This window comes from Cygnus olor, chromosome 8 (genome assembly GCF_009769625.2).
Source record: "Cygnus olor isolate bCygOlo1 chromosome 8, bCygOlo1.pri.v2, whole genome shotgun sequence".
Taxonomy (NCBI): Eukaryota; Metazoa; Chordata; class Aves; order Anseriformes; family Anatidae; genus Cygnus; species Cygnus olor.
This window is the reverse complement of record NC_049176.1, coordinates 1,053,802-1,077,222: the sequence shown is the minus strand read 5'-3', so window position 1 is coordinate 1,077,222 and position 23,421 is coordinate 1,053,802. Positions and strand designations below refer to the sequence as shown.

General features: G+C 41.2%; 1 protein-coding gene across 2 annotated transcripts; it reads left to right on the top strand.

Moving 5' to 3' along the window:
• Positions 1–2,193: 2,193 nt before the first annotated feature.
• On the top strand, positions 2,194–23,144 carry DIPK1A (divergent protein kinase domain 1A). Of its 2 annotated transcripts, XM_040566331.1 has the most exons (6): positions 2,194–2,421; positions 4,040–4,121; positions 16,963–17,097; positions 17,407–17,514; positions 18,890–19,066; positions 20,322–23,144. In XM_040566331.1, exons 2-6 carry the CDS (start codon positions 4,047–4,049, stop codon positions 21,132–21,134), a joined length of 1,308 nt encoding a protein of 435 aa, XP_040422265.1. In that variant the 5' UTR covers positions 2,194–2,421; positions 4,040–4,046; the 3' UTR covers positions 21,135–23,144. The 2 variants fall into 2 exon arrangements, with proteins under 2 accessions (XP_040422265.1, XP_040422266.1); XM_040566332.1 differs by lacking the exon at positions 4,040–4,121.
• The last annotated feature ends 277 nt before the right edge of the window (positions 23,145–23,421 follow it).

The window sequence follows — 23,421 nt, the reverse complement described above, 5'->3', positions numbered from 1 at the left end:
ATACAGCTGGATAAGAAATATTAACAGGTAGCAATAAATCAGCGTAACTTTTACTGTTTTGGCATTAAGACATAACAAAGTGTTGGCACTGGCTTATAAAAATGAATAATGTGTGAAACGCAGAATGGAAAGGTATGTGTGAATGGAAAGGATGTTCTGTAAATACATCAGTACAATTTATTTTCTACCTCTGTTGCTTTTTCTGCATCTGCCCCCCAACCTTCAGAATATTCCTTTGGTTTTATACACCCACTGAATGCCATGGGCATTGCATCTACTGAGGCCTAACTGGGAATTTGGTGTTTAACAGGTAGCTGAAAAAGGCTGAAATAGCCTTACTTTTTAGCATCTAGCAAAGCCTGATCACAAAGAGTACTTAAAGAATAACTACATACTTCAGTCCTGGCATAAAGCACCTGCTCTCACAGATGACTAAGATATCATGTACTAAGTGAAAAATATATCCCCTAATGAACATATGCCAGGAACTGTTTGGATCCAGATGTAACAGGAATGAAACATTTAGATCCTGGCCTGCCATATGGGAGACCCACATTTCACGATTAATCCCAGCCTCTTGTTCCAAGGGTTGGCATAGAGCACTGGATGAAGTAACTGCTTGAGATTATTCAGCAAAACATTTAAATGTCTGCTCTGTAGTTTTCTCTTGTGTTGCCTTTCTGTTGCATGCCCATAATCTAGCTAAGCTTGTGCAAACCACTGAACTGTAGAGGGAGGTGATGCAGAAAGCACAGCCATCTGGGCCTGCCTGAATAGGAAGAGAAAAAAAACACCCTGACTGTGAGAGTCACTGCCTGTTATTAAAGCCAGGATTGCTTTTACAGGACTGCCAAATCTTACTAATTAATTTTCAGATTTATACTTCAGAGTGAGTCTGGCAGTGATTATATTATTCAAAAAGCGGTCATGGAGTGTTATTAAATCTTGAAGTACGACTCCCTTTAAATTCTGAAGACTTTTAATACTTTGTGACCTCCTAACATTTGGTTTCCAGATACACATCTTTCCTTGCCAGAAAATTGTAACTTATTCTTACACTAGCATTTTTGTAACCTTTCTTTTAATCAAAGCAGATTTTTTGGTACACGTACAAAACAAAAAAGGCCACAGCATGTTATGGTCATTTCATTATTTTTATCCCCACACTGTGGCGTTATCCTTTTGCCTAATGTCCCACAGCCAAAAAGCATCAGAGCTGGAGTCTGTCAGCTTCTGAATCTACTAAAGACATGGTGTTAAAAAACTAACCAGTTATACAAGCAAGGAGACAGAACAAAATTAAATGCTACGTAACAAAGGACAATTTCACTTGAAGTTAGCAATGTTCCCACTAATTCAATTGGACTGGGACTTCCCATAACATGTGAACCCTTAGGAGACCGCATGGCAAAGAAGTGATGGGTTATTCTGTCCCACTTGTAAGACCAGATGTCCCTCAAGCGTTAATGCTACACCACTCCGTGGCTACCTGTCTCTCTGAATAAACGGCCAAGGAGCGAGGAGGAGCAGTGCTGGGGACCACCGCCACATGCAGACACTCAGCAAGGCCCAAGTCACTCCCTCACGGCCTGGGTGGCGAGCGTGACACCGGTTACCTAACGGTGTGGCCTAGTCCAGTGGTGCTTATGGGTGCTACCAGAGGCAGCTGCCATGACAAAGGTGGTCACAAACACACATTTTTATTTTCCTTCCATCAGTAAACCTGCTGTTGAACGCTGTCAGTGCTGCAGGAGTGCCGGAAGGACACGGAGGTGCGCACCTGCTGTCCAGAGTGTGCTGGTTGGGACTTCGGGTCCTGTGTGGGGCCAGCGTGGGGCAGGCGGCGGGCAGGGGCAGGAGGCTGGGGGCTGCGGGGGTCGCTGGGCCAGCCTCTCCCCCGTACCATGAGGGAAATGCTCGGCCGGGGCTGCAGCAGCCCCGCCGCTGGCTCTAACGGCCGGTCGGTGACGGGCGGCGGGCTGCCTGCAGTGACCGGGACACGTTATTCATTAACAGGCTCCTCCGTAGTTCTGCCCCTGCCCCCATCCCCGCCGCCATCCCCACACCTCGCCGCGGTGCCCCAGGCTGCGGCCGCGTGCCGGGAGCGGAGCCAGCTGTGGTACCGCCCCGCGCCCCGCCCCGCTCCCTCAGGCCACCGCCTTTCCCCGCCAGCCGGCGGTAGCCGCCCGCCCTCCGCGCACGGCGCCTGACAGCGGCTGCCGCTTGGCGGCCGGCGGTGCTGTGCCGCGCTCATCCCGCTGCTCGCGGCCGGGCCGGCGGCGCGGCTCCGCCGGCAGGCCGGGCTGGCGGGGAAGCGCCGCGCCGCGCTTCGCTCCGCCCCGCCGGCTGCGGGGATGTGCCATTGCCATGGCGAGGCGGCTCTTCCCGGGGGCCTGGCTCCGGCAGCCCCACTACGCGCAGGTAGGCCGGCGGCGAGGCCGCGGGTGCGGGGCGGCCGGTGCCGGCAGCCTACCGTTCCCTCCCGGGCGGGCGCCCACCGCAGCGCTCCTTGCGTCGCCCGGCCCGGCCCGGCCGGGGCCGAGAGGTGGCCGGGCCCCTGGGCGGCGCGGGAACAGGTGCGGGCCGGGCTCGGGGCCACGGCACCTCCGCCGCCCCTTTCTGCTGCCCGCCGGGCCGGGCCGGGCCGGGCCTCCTGGGCCGCCCCAGGGGCTGCAGGCCGGGACACGCCGCCGCCCGGCTCCCCGAGCCCCCTGGGCAGCCGCCCCCGTTTCCCTGCCCGCCCCCGGCGGATCGGTGCGGTGGGCACAGCGCCTGGGGGCAGGCTGCTGGCCGCGCTCTGCCACACGGCCCGGTCCACGCGTGGGGTGCCGCAGCTCCGTGTGCGGCCGCGGGTTGTGGCTGCCGGGGCCGTGGTTAGCGTGCAGCCCCAAGTTCTGCGCCGAGGTGTTGCCCGCTATGGCCTTGTGGTGTGTCCAGGTGGTCCTCTGGGTTTCTTTTTATCTGTCGCATTGTGTTTTAATTCGTAAGCGTACAGTCATAGAATACCCAAGTTGGAAGGGACCCGCAAGGTCCAACTCCTGGGACGCCAAAGGGCCGCCCAAAAATCAGACCGTATGTCTGAGTGTTGTCCAAATGCTCCTTGAACTCCACCAGCTCGGTGCCATGCCCCCTGCCCTGGGGAGCCTGTCCCAGTGCCTGACCACCCTCTCGGTGAAGAACCTTTTCCTAACACCCAGCCTGACCCTCCCCTGTCCCAGCTTCAAGCCATTTCCTCAGGTCTTAAATTCAATTATAGTTAAAATGAGTGTTTGAGTTGGTGGGGATTAATACAATATTTGCTTATATGCTACTTACGGCTGTCATCTATTGCTGTCTTATTAAATGTTTTCTGATTGTTGGATTAAAAAATTGAACTTCGTCCTGATGAGTCTTAAAGTCTCTAATGTGTTAATTCCTTCTCGTCTGGAACTTTTCTGATCCCATTCTGTTTTTGGACCTGCCTAAAATGGGATCTAAAATCCAAAGAGAAGTGTACAGACACAGGTATAACCTTATCCTCTTTGGCATTTGTTTTATGGTATGTATAAGCAAATCTAGGTCAAATATCACTTGATTTTCAGACCAGAAAATATTCTCCTTGAACTCTTTACCAGAGCGGATACTTGTGCAGCATTTGGATTCCTGTAGAAGAAAGTCTCTGGGACAAATAAAAATGAATACACAGTATGTGTGCTACCTTTCAAACTAGGATTATGTAAATTGTTTGTCTTCTTTGCCTCGATGATAAGTCTGTCTCTGATCATCGTGTGCTGATGTTGGATAACTTTTTCTCCGTTCGTCGCAGCATTTACTTTAAGGCCTTTTCAGCAAAATATGTGATTTTAAAATCTCTTAAGAAACAGCCAGGTCATTTATTAGAAAAGTCAAAGAAGTTAAATATTTGTTTCTGTTGCAAATTTTAAAAATATTTTTGCTTGTGCTTTCTCACCCTGGAAACTACTAGAGTATTCTACACACTTGTTTTGAGAGAGCTAGTGAGAGCTTTGTGAACGTTAATTTATTTTTCTGTGTTACACAGTGAATGCATGTTGGTAATTGAAGCATCCGCAGAATGGCAGCAAGCTATCAATATATTGACTTGTAACTGCATGCTACTGTTGGTACGTGACAAATGTATTCATGGTTCAACTCTACTAATTACTCACTGAGTGCTCTATGGAGATTTTTGTCTCCAAAGAGGCCAACGCTCCCTAACTAAATGCTAGACTTTCTGAGTTGTAGCTATGAGCGAGAGGGGAATTCTAGGACTTGTGCGGTGTTGCTATGCAATATTTAATGTGGCACACCAGGGAAGATGACTGTACAATGGAAAGCATTGCTGACTGTCTTCCAAATGTTATTGGCTGGTGTTCCATTCTTCTTGAAAACTGTGTTGTGAAGTGAGTTGATAGAACATCAAGTTCTGCAACAAAGAATTTAGTACCTCCTCTAGCTTTCCTGCCGCAGTACAAGCGGGATGCTATGAGCTGGTTTGCAACTGATGCTCTTATGCCAAATGTGCTGTTATTATTTATTGTTGTCAGTATTTGACATGTTCTTTAACTTGCATGCAGAATGCAAGACCACAGGTAATCATTTGATCCTTCTAGTGAAGGGCAATGTGCTGCCAATTATCATCAGCTCATATAAAAATGAGCTGGGCAAACTTCTGGACATCTTGCTTCAGTTCAAAACTTACAGGTTAGAGATCCACAGAAACAGTGCTGCAGTTTCAACACAAAACAGTAGCAACTATGAAATACAAAAATTTCCCGCTGCTTAGACTGTAAGGCTTGTAAATAAGGCTTGTAATAGTGAAACAAAACAACAAAAAATTCCAAATCTGACAAACATCTCAACAATACTAAATACTGCCAAAAAACAAACCAAAAACAAATTTATTGGATCATACAATTGGGTGACTTAACACTTTTCTACAGCTGTGATTTAGGTTTTGCAAGGAGAGGCTAGTATCCCAAATTCATGAAATTGTCCTGAAGTTCTTTCTGATAGTTGTAGTTAATAATTGGGTTATGAGGCTGAGGGCAAGCCAGCAGTATTGCGCATGTCAATAATCATGTAAAGGACTCTTCCAGGCTTGAAAGCTTTCTGGCCGCTAGAGGTTCTGGACCAAGTTTGCAGATCATTAGGGACATCCTGTGGACTTCAATAACGTAAAAGACACTGTCTTTGAAGGACTAAAGAATGAACAGGTTTTCAAGCCCCACATAATGTATCATCATCATTTTGTCTAAGCTTTTAATCCTTTCATTGTTGTTGTTGCTTAACCTTTTAAGGGGGAGCATCCTGCTTTCTGTCTTGATTGTTATCCCTTTTGAATTTCAAACGATATGTCCTGTTTGATTATTCAGGATACAAGTAATTTGAGGCAATAGCATAATCTTAAGTGTGCATTGTATGCTATTAAAAATGTGAATGTGCCCAGGGCATGGCATCCAAGACAGCATGAGCTAATATTTTCAGAGATCATGTCAGCCTACCTGAAGTGCATCCTATGATCCATAAATCAACCTGAACAGAGAACAAACCAGCATTTCTAGCTTGATCAGCTTACGATTTTTCTCTGTTCTTTCCTGTTGCTAATGTAGAACAAACTGAGTGAGCGACTTGGAGATTTGGAGAGGATTACTAGACTATGGTTATGTGAAATACTTTAGAAAATGAAACTCTCTATAGTGTAAAACTAATGAACACTTTTATATCCCTTAACCGTAAGAACGTTTTAAATAAAAAGTACACTTATCAAAAAATTGGCAAATAGTTATGTTGCATTTTGATCTGCTACTCTCCATATGCTTTGGAGTGCATCCAGGCTTGGATTTTGCCAGAAGTGGTTTCCAGTTCTGTTCCAGGGAATGAATGTCTAATTATTATTCAATGCGTATGACTTAGTGGAATGTACAAATGATGGATGAAGTTGATGCCATAATATCCTTTTAAGTATCCTTTACAAGTGCTTTCCTTCTTCCTTGTGTTCTCTGGCTCGTGTTTAAAGTCTTGTTGGAAGAGTGGAGCAGAATAGAGAAATTATATTTCCTAGTTTTGAACTTTGTTTTTTATCACTTCAGAACTGTCAGTCATTCTGGTGCCCTGAATATATTATTTATTAAAAGTTTTCTAGGATTTTGTCAGAATTCCAAATGAAGCTTGTTTATAAGTAGCGCTCCCAAACTGCTGCCTGAGACTTCATGCTCAGAACCGTGCTCAAATAATCTGCCGAGCATGCATGCAGGGAGCCTGGTGCGCTCGGGATGTATGAGCACACGTGAGCTAAGCAGGCTCAGTAAGGCTGCGTCCCTGCTGCTTCATACAGCATGTCAGGTCTGACGCTTCCTAGATGAAGTGGGCTAAACGTGTCTAGACTCCTAGACTGATTTTAAAATGGAAATTTGGTAGGGAGAGTTCATGGGAAGAACAAAACAATGATCAGACCTTTTGCTGACCTTGATAAGGAGGTCCAGATTAAAGCAATACCCCGTGAATCACAGCAAGCCAAACCTTGTGGTCTCCTGCAAGCAGGTCTGTGCTCGTGTCTGCGCTCTGAACTGGCAAGACATGAGTCCCGCAGGTCAAGAGCCACACAAGTATGCATTGGCACAGTGTTGAGCCCAGAATAAATACAGCTTCTCCAGAACTTCATGCCAAGTGTATGATGTATTCGGATGGCATCTGGGGAGGATTTTCTGTCCCAAAGGCATTTTCTCTGTCTTCGTGAGAGGGAGGACAAATTTGGATAAATGCAGATAATACGGTATTATTTCCTGTGCTATGAATATGGTCAATGCTCAGCAGTGGTCCTGCGGCTTGCAGACCACTGCTAGTCTCTGAGATTGTACTAAATGGTATGCGTTTAATGAGAAGTTGCTTTAAATAGCCCTTTGGTTTAAAGTTTAGTGTTGTAAACATGCATGGAAGCAGTCAGCAAGAAACTTCAAGGAAGGCAGTTGTCCCAGAAAATGTTGGTTTCTAAGCATTTTTTTTATAAATGAAACAGCTTTGCCTAAAATTGATTATTTATTTCAAATGTTCTTTTTTAGATTTTACCAGTGGTACTGTGTTTTGTAGTATTTCTGTTTTACATTAGGGTTACTAGAAATAGCTAAAAAAGAAAAAAGCTCACTCCCTAAAGGAAATCACTACATCTTTTCTTTCAGGTAGATGAAAGATAATCATTAGCACTTACTTGCTATGATCCTGATTCATTGGAACTTCCTATTATTCCAGGAGGGGGCAGAATAAAGAAAATCATTTTATTAGAATTTTTTGGTAATCCTATTAATAAAAGAAAAAAAAAATAGAGAAGAGTCTTGTGACGGGCTTTAAGAAGACCATTGTCAGAATTGTCTGTAGAAATGTGAAAGTGATAAAAATCACTTTTAGTTTTCCCTGTAGGAGTTCTGCAATGTTTTATTAAGCACTGGGTAATTAAATAGTTATGAAAGGTTCACTTCTAAAAAAAAAAAAAAAAAAAAATCAATTTGGAATAAACAAATACTCTTTTTCGTACTCAAACTTGGCCCCAAGCATGCTGTTCTATGCAGACTGATTTTCCAGACTGACTACAGCTGTGGAACAATAATCTTTCATATATTTTCATGTAGTATCTGTAAATCACATCTGTGTCCTTCTTGTGGTTGCTTGTTCATAATAATTTGTGACTCATGTTTTTTTCTAAAGTTTTATGAGCTTCTGTTTCTCACAGATGTTGATTGAATTACTGAAAATTGCCTACCATTATGGTTGGTACCTCTTCGTGTTCTTGGTTAGAATTTCACGTAATAAAAGTTGTCATGTTACTTTGAACCTCCGAAAGTGTGTGTGATGGAGTTAAAGATACAGATTTGGACTTGTGTGAGCTGGAAAACCCTGAAAGACATGTTGGTGATTTGAAGTAAACATATCGAGAAACTCTGTGCTGATGCAATTATTATCATAGATCATTTTTATGGGGATCAAACTGTGGAATGTATTTCAGATTATGACACTTTCTCTTAAATCATACTTTGGACAAACAAAACTAAAAATTGCTTTTAAGAAAAAGCACTTGGAGTTGCCAGAACATCGGATGCAGAAGAAAGGAGGTGTCTTGCAATAGCTTCTGCCTTGGTTTGATTAATTTGTTTCAGGGCAATATCCATCTTACAGGCAAAAGTTGAAGTAAGATTGTGTGTGTATTTTCTGTTTTTGTTTGTTTTGTTTTTGTTTAAGTGAAATGTGCAATACGATGGGAACAGGAAAATGATCCTTAGGTAAGTTGGGCTTTCCCATTTGGAAGGAGTAAAAAGGTTCAGTCCCCTCCCCATCCTACATGAAAAGTGGCCATTGGTGAAGCTGTTTCATCTGAACACTACCAAGCAGCGGTCCTGAGTCTTTTCAGTGAGGATGCTGGGTGCTGACACCAAAGGGGAGGTGAAAGTGGGCTCCGAGATAAGCAGAACAGCTCACACCTCTCAGAGCTGCTTCTGGCTTTTCTCTACATCAAGTGATGATCTCTCCCTTGTGGGAAAATTCCACTAAGACATGAATCTTCCTCCTCGAACTTCGTGTTAGAATAAAGAGTTACAGATGGATCACAACACTGGAATAAAAGGAGTTACCAACGGAAGACTTAGCCATCCTTAGGGAGATACTGGTGTCCACAAAGACATTTTGTTTCTCAATAACTTGTTGTGCACATGGATTTTGGAAAGAAATGGTGGGGCGCATGGTTTCACTTTATCATCCTCTTTGCCTGACGTGAATAACAGAACTTAAAGGCAATGTAGAATACAATATGGGGTGAACATGGACTTGGACTGTATGAAGTAGGTCCTCTATACACTACCCCAAGGAAGCTAGGTAAATCTAACATTTAACCTTTATCAGTGTAATCATAAGTATTGACAGTCATTCACATACTTCTTTGGCGTATGATTTTTAGCATGGCTGAGATGTAAATTAGGTTCTTTTGTGTTGCAAGAATAGACATTCTGGTTGCAGTTTGTTTACAGATAGTAGCCTTGAACAGGAAGAAAGTAGGAAATGCTATAATTGAATACAGTTTGTGTTGATTTTTTTTTCTTCTCTTAAAGATTTGCAAAGTTGGTCCTGCCTTAGTGTTGCAGCCTGCCCTTTTGAGGGTAAAAGGGGAAAGCCATGAACATGGGTGTTTTAAGTGAATTAAATTATGCCACTTGGATTGAAAATATTTTTTGGTTTATTTTTAACCAGTGCTGTTATTTACTTTATGAATGAAATAGTACCTAGAAGAATGAGACTTGGAGGGAAAGTGTTTCCTTCAAAAATATGTACAGGGTATGTTAAGGTATGAGATGATTTCTGCTAGGATTAAAAAAAAATAATTTGAAGAAACATAACTTCTTAAATGAAAGACACTAAAATTAAAGTACATGAGAAAGAGAAGGCATCCAGCTTTGCTATTGACTCCCTAATTTATGATGCTTGTACTGTTGGGCTGCTAACTTCAAAAACATTTCTGGAGAAAGCTCTTACGTGAAGGAATTGTCAGTATGCCATCTGTCAGCCTTTCCATCTGCTGCGGGCTGAGTGCTGGATGGAGCACAGGAGACTGATGTTCTCTCTTGCTGCCTGTAGTGCTGCATCGCAGCGGCTGTAGTCTGAGGAGAGTGGAAATTTGGGTAGGAAGGAGATGGACTTACCTAAAAGTCCAAACAAGATCCCTTTTGGTGTGCGCATGTGCTGGCAGCAGACCTAGGTAGAACACTGCGCTATTTTAAAACCTGCTTCCTTTTCAGATGGGATGTTTGGATGGGAGTTGTGTGTGCATAGTGGTTGTGTGTGTGGGTTGTTTGTTTATTTCATGAAATACGTGATGAAACTCTGTACGAGATTAGGTTCACAGCACTGCACTGGTGATACATATTTAGATGGAAAATATAATTCAAGTCAGCTTTGTGACAATGTGCATGAAAGAAGCTGGGGATGGTTTGAGCCAGCCCTTCCCAGTGCAGCCATCCTCACCTCAGCCTGGCACATCCTGAGGCATAACGGGGCTGGCAACTGAGCTCAGGGGCGTTGTGCTGGGGTTTAGGGTGTTCCTCCGGACCCGTGCTCCATCAGTTTGCTGTACGTATGTACCTACAGCAAAGGTGGCAGGGTAAGCATGCTGCCTGTACCTTAGCTACCCCACCTCATTATTTGACTATTGCAAGCTTGCAGTGCAAGTCAGTTTTCATGCAGAGCCTGACCCCCAGAATACGAGATCTGAGTGTGTTTGCTTCTACGGGCTCTGGTCTGTGCTGGTAACCTTTGGCAGAGGATTTGGGCAAAACAGTGGAAATGGGAATAATGGGCAGCTGTTTCCTCAACTGAATAAAACTTAATCCTAACAAAAAGGTGAGTACAAAAACTAATGACCATGCCTTCATTGAATAGTTAACGGTAACTGAATATAATCTGATTTTCTCAAAATACTGTGCTTTAATTACAAATAGCTTTTGTATTCCTCTGATGTTGCTGTTTCTCATTGTGCTTGCAGAGGTGAAGGTTATTCTTTACGTTTGATGCTGTATTGAGTTAGAGAAACATTGGGCCAACGTAAAAATAGATGAATGACTCACCTAGGTATTATCAGGAACTACTCTACAGAGCACTTATTGGTATTATTGCCATGCTGAAGCCACTAAAAAAAAGTTAAGCTCTAGGTTATGAAAGCATATTTTTTATGGGGTATAAGAACAAATGAAAATAAGTAAATTATTACAGGAGACATTAAACCTGAATGACTATAATGTCATGTTTATTTTTAAGTGCTAAAACTGTTATGTATTGTCTGCTCTTCAACCACTAGTAAGTGGGAAGGTGGAAAAAAACCACAACCACCACCAAAAAAACACATTGTGTTCTGAAGACAGCCTGAGAAAAATGTGTTCGTGTGCTTACAACACAGCCAGACCAGGCAATCCATCCATGCTGTACCTTAAATGTTTTGGCTCTCCTGGTTTCATACACCTCTCAGTTCAAAACTGTGTTCCAAGAGACCTCTGCTGGAGGACTGAGTGCCTCAAGGCTGGTAACCTGGCCTGCCTGGGACAGCCCTGCCGGGGAAGAATAGGTCTTGGTTGCTGCTTTTCATTTATTTTGTGTATTGAAACAGCATGCGTGAGTGCAAAGAATAAGCTCTGCAGAGAATCCATCTGCCCTGCTCACAGCTTTCTTTTGGTACTGGAGGTGAGAACAGGGAGCAAGACATGCTCCTACTGCTTTGCCACACTGTATCTGCTGGCTTCCCCAAGCTGTGAATGAAAGATGCTTGTGGGTGACAAGTGAATTCTGGAGGTAGGCAGTAGCTGAGGGCAGGGGTTCTTCAGCATGAAAGTTGTGCTGGGAAAACTGAAGAAGCAGATGGGGCCCTGAGTAGTTCTGGGAACTGCTGCCTGAGAAAGGATGACAGACAGTGGAGGAAGACTGGAGCCGAGGCCAGCTTTGCAGAGTCAGAGGGGATGGAAACAGACTGGAAATGACTGGAAGAAAGAGAATAGCAGATGACATGTGGCTTGAGGGGACTGGCTAAGCAAACACCTTGGGGTGGATACCGAAAAGAAAAAACTAATAGGTGAAAATTATAAATGACTAAATATGGAAAATGGACAGGAAGAAAACATAGACAAGCTCCAGCTGAGCATGAACTCAGATCTCTTCTGTATGGGGAAAGTTATTTCTGAACCGATGAGTAAAGTATCAGTTCTCATTTACTGCTGGTTCACGTCTCAGATGACTCCTACTGCCCCTCATCCGTCTACCAAAGTAGCATGGTTTGCAAGAAAGCATGTGTTTCTTAATGTTATAACCTTGTAGATGTGGTATTTTTAGACTAGGAAATAACATTAAAATCTTGCCATTCTTTCATTTTAGTAGTGTTCTTCCAAAGGGAAAGGCTTATATAAAGCATTTCTCTTTTGATGTTCCCCAGCCCTTTGCCTCCAGTTTTGTTTTTGTCTGTTCTGTGTTCACCAGCCTGTTTCCTCCTAGGTTTTCTAAGCAGTTTCTAAATGTGCTGTAAACCACACGCCATTATTGTTGGTCTCCTTTTGTACTCCTTCCAGTTTGTATCCATATTATGGATAACAAGCCTTACAGGAAATTACATGTTACTCCAACTAGGGTCTTTGTGGCTCTGAGGAAAACGGTTTAAATTGTTTCTTTCTAAAACACTCCCAATGAAATACCTTAAAAGAAGAACTGGTTGAAGGGACTTTCTGGTCAAGACGCGTCACCAGAAAAAAACAACAGTTAAATTTTTTTTTTTAACCAGGTAGTTTTAGGATAGAGTCAAATGAGTGTGTGCAAAGGCACAGGGATTCACTTTGAGGGGCAGGGCTGCAGCCGTCCGGCCCGGATCACTTCTGGGTGTTGTGGGTCTGCCCTTTGTTTAGTTCTTCCAAGAGGAAATGGCATTGGTGGCTTGTCATGTTTTTACAAGTACTTGTAAATGATCAATGTATTCTAGTATGACAATCCGGTGGTTCTCTACAGCTCTTTCCTAAGTGTAGATTGAAGCTTTCTCTAAAGCAGTTTTTCTCCGTCTATTTCCTTCTCTAGTTATATGTAAAAAAATGTGGGTACTCAAGCACTTCTATTTTTCATGTGGCCAAAATATTTGAATTCTTTTTGTTTGTTTGTTTTAGTAAGTGTGTGTTTGGATACTCTTATTGCACATTCTTCTTAATCTATGTTTATATTAAAGATGTGTATAGTTCCGTTAAACTATCAGACATCTACCCTACCATAATCAGTTTTTTAATTTGAAACCCTGGTAGCACATCTTAGACAGGATAAACAAAACCTTTAAGTTATTTAATGATAAACAATAATATTCAGTCTTACTTGTGGATGTTTAGAGAAGACCAAGGATTCTATAAACATGATTTACTGTGGGTGGGTATAATTTTTTTTCACGTGACTTTTTGATACATGAATATGCTATGTATGTTACAGAAAGGAATATTAATTTACTCTCTTCAGCAATCTAAAGCGTGAATGACAAGTAATGTTTCCAGTTTGTTGCCTTTAAACAGGCTTCGCTTGTAGCACTGGCAGTGGAGGAGCAAAACTTCAAAATAAGGCCACAGTTTTAAAAGGTTGTTATCAAAATTAGATCAGGATATTTCTGCCTTTTTTTTTTTTCCATGATGTGCTATCCCACAACTGTGCTGACACAACTATTTGCAGGGTTGTACTGTGAATCAGATCAACTCCCTGTTTTCATCTGTGGTGTAGACTCACAGTTTGTTGGGTATCATTATGACGACTGTTGTCTTCAGTATGGAGATGCAAGGAAGCAGTACTGGGCAGTTTATGTAGTGAAATTGCAGCCTCAGCAGGTCCAAAGATGTGATCGTTCTGTTTTAGTTCCAGTTTTTAAAAGCAGAAAAATTTAGAATTTGACACAGTTTCTGACCTGTTTACCTGTCAGTGAAGTTCCTGTGGCTGTATGACCAGTGACTTTTCAGCTGAAATGTGGGTAATCATGGCCTAGTATATAAAGTGGACAAGTGCGTGTAGAAGATCCTATGGGGAAAAAATCCACTTAGAAATCAAGGCTCTTGCATTAGGCTTGTATATAAGTATGTTACGACTCTAATTTACTTCAGTAAGATGACTGAAGTTGAGGGTTGTTCCCAAATGAACTGTAGCAATGCTTTTTTTTAACTGAAGCTTTGAATTCTTGTGCTGAACAAGGTGAAGAATATGCAGATTTAAACAAGCTTCAGTAGATCACATCAAGAGTATATTAAAATATTTTTCTTCTGTTGTAGAAGGAGAGGAATATGAAATTGTGATGAGGGCAGTGGACTGAGACTTTGAGATCTACATTTAGGTATGAGTCATTGCCTTTGAGGCCTTGGGTGTGTTGATCTGCTGCTTGTCCTCAGGAAGTGTTCACCCTTTTTTGTACCTACGTTTACCTTTGTGCAGAGATTGTGTTTATGTATTCATTAGCATCTTGGAACCAGAAACATTATTTGATGTGGATTTTCGTGGTACTGTGTGTTTCGGAGTAACACAAAACATCAAGAGCAATATTTATGCTAGAACTGCCTGAAGGCCATACTGGCATGCTCTTGCTTTTCTGTGTAACTTGTTGGGTTAATTTCTTGTGCTATTCACTTCAGGCTTTTTGGTGGTTTTGCTTGCGGGGTGGGATGGGTGAGTGAGAATTGGGATTTCCTTGGACTGAGACCTTTGATGTTAGCAGCATTGTATGGTAGGGTCATTTGGGCATACCTGCTTTTCTAACAGTACAACCAAAATGCTCTCATCCATTATTTTAGAATGAGTCATATCTTTAGGATTGGAGTAACAGTTCAAATACACTTGCTTTTAGAGTTTGGGATTGCTCTTTTCCATTTGAAAGTTTTAAAATGCCTTACATGCGCCTTCTCCTTGATTCATAATTATCTGTTTTTCTTTTTTAAATCACTAAGCTGTAAACTGGAATGATAATAGGATATAAAATTAGGGGCTAAGACATATAGCATCATTTTCCTAGCAGTTTTTTTTCCTGTTTCTTGCATTCGTGCTTCTCTTTGAGACTTGATGTTCCTTACAGAACTACATGGAGTCAAAGTATACTTCCTCTTTAGTCCTCAGATGGAGCGAGTGCCTGTGTGGAAAGTGTGTTGTGAGGGAAGTTACAGTGGAAGAGTTGGAACCACAGTAGGTTGAGAGCGGATCGCTGGTACCTGGTGGTTGTGCTTGTTATGGTTTGAAAAAGTCAGGTTTTTTCAGTTAGGTATTAAACCAAGCTACCGTTCAGCTGATTAGAACTGCTTCTTTGATCTTAGTTTCCTTAAAAATAAATTACATATTTAGAAAAGGAAATGCATGTTTGAAGCCAAAGAAGCAAGCCTGAAACTCCAGATGGTAACCACAAATTCAGTCAGTTCTGAACCTGAAGATTTTGTGTTCTTGCCCAGACCACCAGCCATGAGTACAGGTGTTTGGGTGGGCCCTAGCAGAAGGCCGTGCCCTTGTTGATGCACTTGGAGTGACGGAGGGTCCTCTCCAATGGTGGTAGGAATAGTCTCTGCCAATGTAGGCAGCAATGTCCTTGCTGCTTGCACTGCTGTTATGAACAGACATCAATTGCAGTATGGCTCAGTTCTTCAGGGGGAGCCAAGTCAGACGGGCTTAAGGGTGCAGCCTGTAGTTTTCTCTGCTGTGTGGGGTTTGTAATGGCTGCAAGGTGTCCTCAGAGGTGGCGGTACCTCGCAGGCCTTCCCGCAGCCCAGCCTGCCATGTCCCTGTGTGCTCAGCCTGTGGAGGAGCTGCCGCTGAAGCTGCTGGGTTGTGGGGTGGCCGTGGGTGCTCGGCAGAAAGCAGGATGTGCCCAAGACAGGGCTGTGTTTCTGTTCTGCTCAAGGGGGGGCCAGCAATGTGCTTATGAAGTACAGGTGGACTTCAGGATGTTGGGGCAGCTCCTAACTCTAAAGGAGGAGCTTGCCAGCATACGCTTATGAAAGCTAGCAAACTTTAGGCAAAGGATCTTTGTGCATTCTAAAATAATGATCTTCCTGTATTTGCAGAAAAGTATTTTATTTAGTGACAGTATTTTTTTTCAAAAATATAAAGCATGTAAAAGCTGAAGCCATATATCTCCAGAGATGGGCACTTGACCATTTGGCAGCCCATTCCAATGCTTGACCACCTTCTCCATGGAGAAATTCTTCCAAATGTCCAATCTAAACATCCCCTGGCACATCTTGAGACCAGTATGGAATGGTTACATGAACTAGTGGGTATCAAACAAAGCCAGGTTTAAGCAAAATGAAGTTCAGGCCCTGACCCATGAAAAAACGGATAGATCAGTGGAACTGATTTCTAAAGAGTGTTGTGGATGCTAAAAGCTTACGTAGGTTTTAAGGGAGGCTGGGTAAGTTTACGAAAGATAAATTATTTTTAGACTTATTATATATAGAAAATCACATCTGGCTTGGAAAGATCCTCAGGAGGAAAATGGGAGAGTATTTGGGATATATATGTTATCGCTCCTCCTACAGCATCTATTTGTAACTGTAGTTGGAGATAGGTGGCTCAATGGAAATGGATCTCAAACTAACCCAGTATAGCTGCTCTCATGCACTTTCCTTATATCCTGTTGCTAAAGTTGATCCTGACTTCCTAATTCTTTTTCTAATCCTAGTTCAAGTATGGAAATCAAACTTTCAGCACACCAGTCTCAGAGGAATTAAAAAAATCATGACTTGCCCCCTCCTTTACAAAGCACTTAGCACTCCCTTAACTCTTAGTTTATACTTTCTCTTCCCCTAGTGAAAAACAGAAATGTGAGGCCACAGAAACAAAATGGGAACATTGCTTACAGTTATGGGAAGGACCACTGAAGATAAGGCTAGTGCAGAGGAATTTTACTCACATAATTAAATGATGTCATTTCAAGGAAGGAATGGGAGACTTCAGCACAGGGAACATATCCCTGATGTTCACCTACAACCTATCCCTGATAGGTTGTATATCAGTGTATATCAGTTGTATATCAGTGTTTTATAGTTTAACACATTTTCTGACAAGATTCCTGGTCTGTTGAATTTGCTTTACGGGAATCAGAATACAAGTGACTGATCTTAGGAGGAAAAAAAAACAAAAAAACAAAACAAAAAACAAACAAACAAAAAAACAGTTGAGCTTTGACAGTTTATAATATTTTTAATCAAATTTGTTATTGAAGCATGGCTTGCCCTTTGAGGGTCTGTCATCTTTCCTTCTATTTATATCCTAATTTTCTTTCCTTTTAAATAAGTCAAACTGACCTCCCCTGTCAGTTCACTGATGGAAGTGGATGTTCCATGTAATGCAGTCTGTTTATTTTATCACTGGGGATGTGAAATTCCTGTTTGTTTCTATCATTCTGACTAATGCTTGAATATATTACAAAGAATACTTTCTCTTTGTGTTCTCTAGGTACGTTTCTCATACATGCGGATGAAATATCTCTTCATCTCTTGGTTAGTAGTATTTATTGGCAGCTGGGTTATGTATGTCCAGTACTCTACCTACACAGAACTATGCAGAGGACATGACTGTAGGAAAATAATAGTAAGTATACTTAGCATAGCTTGTTTCTGAAGTGTTTGTCTTGACTAATTCCACAGCCAGTTCAGTCACTGCCATGTGTAAATTAATCAAATGCTACTATTCTATTGTGTTGAAATAATACTATATCTTCAATTACAGATAAAAACAGTTATTTCTTACTGTTGTTTTGATGTAGGGTTATTAAAATTTTCTTTGATTTCCCTTTCCCCCTTTTTTAACTTCTTTCAAGGGTCAGATGTTGGGAGAGGTATGGTTGTTGCCTCCTTTCTTGGTCAATGTATTAAATACTTTTCTCCATGTTTGTTTCAGTGTGACAAATACAAGACTGGAGTTATTGATGGGTCAGCATGTAGCAGTCTTTGTGCGAAAGAAACACTGTATTTTGGAAAATGTTTGTCAACAAAGCCCAATAAGCAGGTAAGGCTTTACTCATCTAACTTAGCTTTATCATTTCCCACTGAAATCTCAGTGATTGTGTGTGCAGGCATTGCTCTAGCTTCCTTCTATTGATTTTAAGACACACAGGTTGCGTGTCTGAGAGGCTGAAGGGGCAGAGATTATAATGTAGCATTTCCCTTTTGCAGATTGCCTGCTAGAGAATCTACATCACAATGAGGAGCAATGCAGTTCTGCTCCTGTTACGCACTTTGTACTTTAACATGACTATGCTTTATTGATTGGGAACTGCTCTGCTGTGATCTGAGTGTGTCTGGAGGTGGCGATAGTCTATGTGGTTCCTGTCTGTCCAGGTGCCTGCCCCCTTCTGCTGTGTAGGCCCAAGTCCCAGGGATTGGGATGAGCTGGCTAAAGCAGCTGATTTTATTCAGAGGGAGTTGCAGGTTTTCTTGTTTGTAGGGCATTAAGCTGTAGCAACTTTTCTGATCCAGCAGACAGTGCAGTTGTAGAAACGGCTGTGCTTGTATAGGTGAGAAGACACCAAGATAGATGCAGAATCAAGAAGCATCAGCCATAGCAGTGGCCTCTGTATAAGCTGCTGTAGCTGCCTAAATCTGCAATTTCAAGTCAAATCAATCCCAAGTATAGCACAGATATGTTGGAGTTAGTTGCTCTGTTTCCTTGAATACACATCATGCATAATTTCAGTGTTCCATTAATGCATTCAGGTGAATTTTTGGTAACTGTGTTATATGGATCACTTGTGTCTAGCTGAAGAGTAAGCAAAGTTTTCCTCTGACTGAATCCTCACAGCCCTGTAGTTTAAAAGAGCAGTAAGCCTGTAACTTCCATGAAGTCTTTAATTCCACAGTTACAGAATCCAGTTTCCAAGGAGATGATGAGATCCTTTCACATTTTGACAGTATGCCTACATATACTCTTGCACAGCATACTATCTGTCTGCTATCCTGCTTCCCAAACAGAATCAGCAGATTCTTAACCTAAGCAAAGATACGGAATCATAGAGTATCCGGGTTGGAAGGGACCCACAAGGATCATTGAGTCCAACTCCTGGGTTCCCAAAGGACCACCCAAAAAATCAAACCATGTGTCTGAGGGCGTTGTCCAAATGCTTCTTGAACTCTAGATAGTAATGCCAGTATGCTGTTTATCAAGCTCTTTATATTTTGACAGTGTAGTGTCTCCTAAGTCCCTGCAATAGTGTATTGTATTTGAAGCTGCCACTGTTTGAATGTACTGTGTGCACTGTCTGTGAGCAGGATTCAGTGTACTAATCTGTGCTGCTGCTTGACTTCTGAAGCAGCAGTTGGGGTTCAGATGATATTTAGATGGACTTCTACAGTGTTTTTATCTCTTTACCTCTTTTCCTGCATAGATGTATTTAGGAATCTGGGGAAATCTGCAAGGAGTTATAAAATGCCAGATGGAAGAAACTGCTCAATTTGATTTTGGTACTGATCCAGAACCAAGGAAGGAAATAGTTCTATTTGATAAACCAACAAGAGGAACCACTGTTGAGAAATTCAAAGAAATGGTGTATGGTCTTTTTAAAGTAAGTATATGCCTGGTCATTTTATTGTGACATGCTTATTTTTTATTGGCTTATTTTTCTGTAGCTGGAGAGGAAGCCCTATTGTATGAGCCTTGTCCAAGTAAATGTTGGAAAAATAATCAGCACAAAAATAGTTTGTCCCAGAGGTGCTTATCTTAAAGTTAGAAGTAACTAACAATTTTTTCCTTACTTTTTAACAGGTGGAAGCTGGTATGCATCTTGCATGTCTACAGCTTTCATTGGTATAGAAAAAATATGTACATACTTCTGCTACTTTGAAACTTGTTGCAATAACCCTAAAGACCAGCACAATTTGAAAAGTGTTCATGTTTGGGAAGTGTTACTGTGTTAACTGAACTATATATTTTTTCTGTTGCCTAATGCTACACCAGAATTTTATAATATGAAGTCATTATGTTGATACTGTGTCAACACTGATTTGGAGCTTTATGTCCTAAAATTCTCCTGCTATTGACATAGCACCTATGTCTCCAGTGATAGAAATAAGGCTGTTCTAGCTGAGTGTGTGTGTACAAATGTGCACACACATAACAGTTATGTAAAAGCTGATGATAGTTGCTAACACATTACAGTGGCTTTGTCTCTAGGGTTGGATGTGCAGCAGGTTTTTAGAATAGGTGTTAGGAAAATTTAAGAAATGTCTGTGTGACATTGTTTCTGTGTGCATTGTTAATAATTGAAAATGCAATGGTTCTGAGTCCAGCAATGGCTTTTTTCTTTATATTGATGCAATGGAGGTGGCTGTATCAATAACAGAATTAAGTATTTCAGTGCACTTATAGTATGAGGTTTGTACTAGAGGTCTTAGTATTTCATATAGTTGTCTGAAATAAAGTTCGTGGTGTAATTTCTCTACACCTATAAGACTTAATCTGCTGAAAACGAAACCTGATCTAAACATCTGAATTCTACTTACTTTTTCTAAGAAAATGTTTACCAAGCTACTCTGTTCTTGGTCAGACTAGTCTTTAGAAAAATCAGTGTTTGAATTCTAATCCTTGCATTTTGAAATGCGAAGAACACTGGTACTTTCAGAATATTGTATGCTGGGTGCTTTGGAAAACAGAACAAGAAAAGTGCTTCTCAAGCATCTTGGCAGCAAGTCTTGTAACATCTATAACCAATGAAAACTAGAACATAATATACCCTACCATACTCAAAGGAGGGAGAATTATGGATGGATTGGTGGTAGTTAATGAACTTACATTTAATCTTTTTTGTTTGTTGCTTTTAGGCAAAGCTGGGTGAACAAGGAAATCTTTCAGAACTGGTTAATCTCATCTTATCTTTTGCTGATGGCAACAAAGATGGTAGAGTTTCTTTGCCAGAAGCCAAGTCTGCATGGGCACTTCTGCAGCTAGATGAGTTCCTGTTAATGGTGATCTTACAGGACAAAGAACATACTCCCAAGCTGATGGGTTTTTGTGGGGATCTTTATGTGATCGAAAGAGTTGAATATACCTCTCTCTATGGAATCAGTCTTCCATGGATTATAGAACTTTTCATTCCTTCTGGCTTCAGAAGAAGCATGGACCAGTGGTTTACTCCATCGTGGCCAAGAAAGGCAAAAATAGCTATAGGGCTTTTAGAATTTGTGGAAGATATTTTCCATGGACCTTACGGAAACTTTCTTATGTGTGATACAAGTGCCAAAAACTTGGGATACAATGATAAATATGATTTGAAAATGATGGACATGAGGAAAATTGTGCCAGAGATGAATTTGAAGGAAATGATTAAAGATCGTCCTTGTGAATCAGACGTGGACTGTGTCTATGGTACAGACTGTAGAACTGTATGTGACCAAAGTAAAATGAGATGTACCACAGAAGTTATTCAGCCAAACTTGGCAAAAGTGTGTCAGCTACTTAAAGACTATCTGCTTCGTGGTGCTCCTTCAGATATCCATGAAGAACTAGAAAAACAACTGTATTTGTGTATTGCCCTTAAAGTCACAGCAAATCAGATGGAAATGGAGCATTCTTTGATACTCAATAACCTAAAAATGTTACTGTGGAAGAAAATTTCCCATACAAACGATTCTTAGCTTCTCCACCAGCAGAAATACTGATGCCTGCCATGAGAGGTGGCCTACCATGTTTGATAAAAATGATGTGCAGCATTTTTTTTAAAGACCCTTCTTTACCCAGATTTCAGGAATGGCTCTCTTACTCTTGCCCTTTAGTTGGTACTTTATGACAGGGCTTCTCAAAGGATGAACATACAACTGAGCAATTGGGCAGAGGCCAAAAGCACTTCTGGAGTTCCAGGGTGCTGTTACGGAAACAAAAACAACCCTGCATGCTTGATTGTTCTGTGCACTTTGTCAGATCTTGAACAGAATGAAAGTACTCACTGTGCCACCACATCAACTAACGCAACATCATACAAATCTGTGAAAATCGTTTTTCACTTGTGAAAATACCTGCAAAAGATTTTTATCCTGAGTAGTTTTGAGGAACCACCACTACTGCAAATAATGTGACTGAGTCCAAGCTACTGTTGTGTATAAACTGAGCTGCGACTGAAGTTTACTAATACCTTGGCATAGCAGAATTTGCACATTAATAGATAATTTTTAAACTATGGAAAGTTTTATTCTGGAACTGATAGGTTGTAATATGAGATTTAAATTAGTTTTTGTTTATACCTTGTTACCTCATACTTGCATCTTGAATGTTTTAGTTCAACACTTTAATTAAAGTCCAACCATGTTGGGAGCCAAGATTTTTAGGATATTATTACTTAAAAGGATGTACATACTTTAGCAGCAATATAAACATCGGTTTTTGAAAGTGTAATTATTTTACTTCTATTAAACTGAAGTTAAGCTGTGGCAAACTTTGAAAAGTAAGTCTGTGGACTATGCTATTTTATAAGATAATTAATTTTAATAAGTACTGATAGCAAAAATGTACTACCAGCTGAAAAAAAGGAAACCTGCATAGTAAGAAGCTGCTTTGTGACAAATGAAACAAGTAACAGTTGTGTATGAAGTCTTGAATCTTTACTGCCCACAGAAAATTAGCTATAGACTTGTGCTTAAAACCTCCCCAACTACTGCAGAAAGTACACAAAGAAGGCAAAGCTGGGTCATAACTGCAGGACAGAAGTTGAATTGATCATAGATTTTTTTTTAAGTAAAGCTTTTTCTAAAGTAAAGATTACATAGCAAAAAATTAGCAGACTAGTTAAATTTGCAGAAATGGAGGTAATAACTAGTAACAAGGTAGACGGGTATGCTGTAGAATGTTTTCTGTTTTTTCTAGTAGTATCTATCAGTCATAACTCTCCAGTCTTAAGTGACCACAATTTAATCCTGGCACTCTACGTGACATACTACTGTAATACCTTTAATCAGCATCCCTGCTGTTTCTTAGATTTTCATCTGTCCTCACAATTGTACAGAATGGGGTGTGCATAAAACACCTTAATACTGTGCTCAGTGCTTATCTGTTAATGTTTAATTTATAAATGTTTTAGGTATGAAGCAGTCAAAAGCCTTAGTGATTTTTAGTGGCAGTCATCCCTGTTCCTCAAGATAGCTGGCCCCTTAATTCAGTTTCAGTGTAGGTAAGGATGAGCTTTATTTCATTATTTAAAAAGTTTATTTGTGTAAAGGTCCAGTATTAAATGCCTTTCTTGAATAAGTAAGCCTAATCTAGGACTAAAATCAGATCACTTCTCCATACTGTATGTATTATTATGCAGCTTGGGCTAAGAATTGTGCTCTTTGTAAACACCAGCTTTCTTAGTTTAAGAATGACTATGCTCTAACTATTGTCTCTTGATGTGATAATATCCTTCATCCTGGAGCTAAATTAAGTATTTGTAACTGGCACTGCACTCAAATGTAAAGCAGTCACGTTTTTGGTAGAAAAAAAATCTGACTAATTGCTACTAGGTTTGGGGGAAAAAAAGTCTTGGAATCCAAAGTACAGCTTTTTGGAAAAACTGGAAAATAGTTAATAGTGCCATTTGTTGTATAGAGCCTTCATTTTTATTGCTGTTGCACCAAGTTCAAGCTTTCATTGGAAAAATACACTTTGAAAATAAATAACAGGCCTCCTTTTCTCTTTCAATAGCTGTTACTGTCTTTAAGCAAAACTCAGCCATGTAGTCTACTTGACTCTTGTTGTAAGCGTGCAAGCAACTTCAGTAAGTCTAATGAGAAGCAAGTAAGTATCTGAACCTGAGATGAAGGATAAAATAAGGCAAGTCACAGCCTCTGTAATTAAGTATGTGTATGCAACTTAAGAGTAAATTCCCTTGTCTGATCAGTGAAGTATGTAAAAGGTTTAACCTTAAGACAATACCTGCTCCAGCAGCAGTAA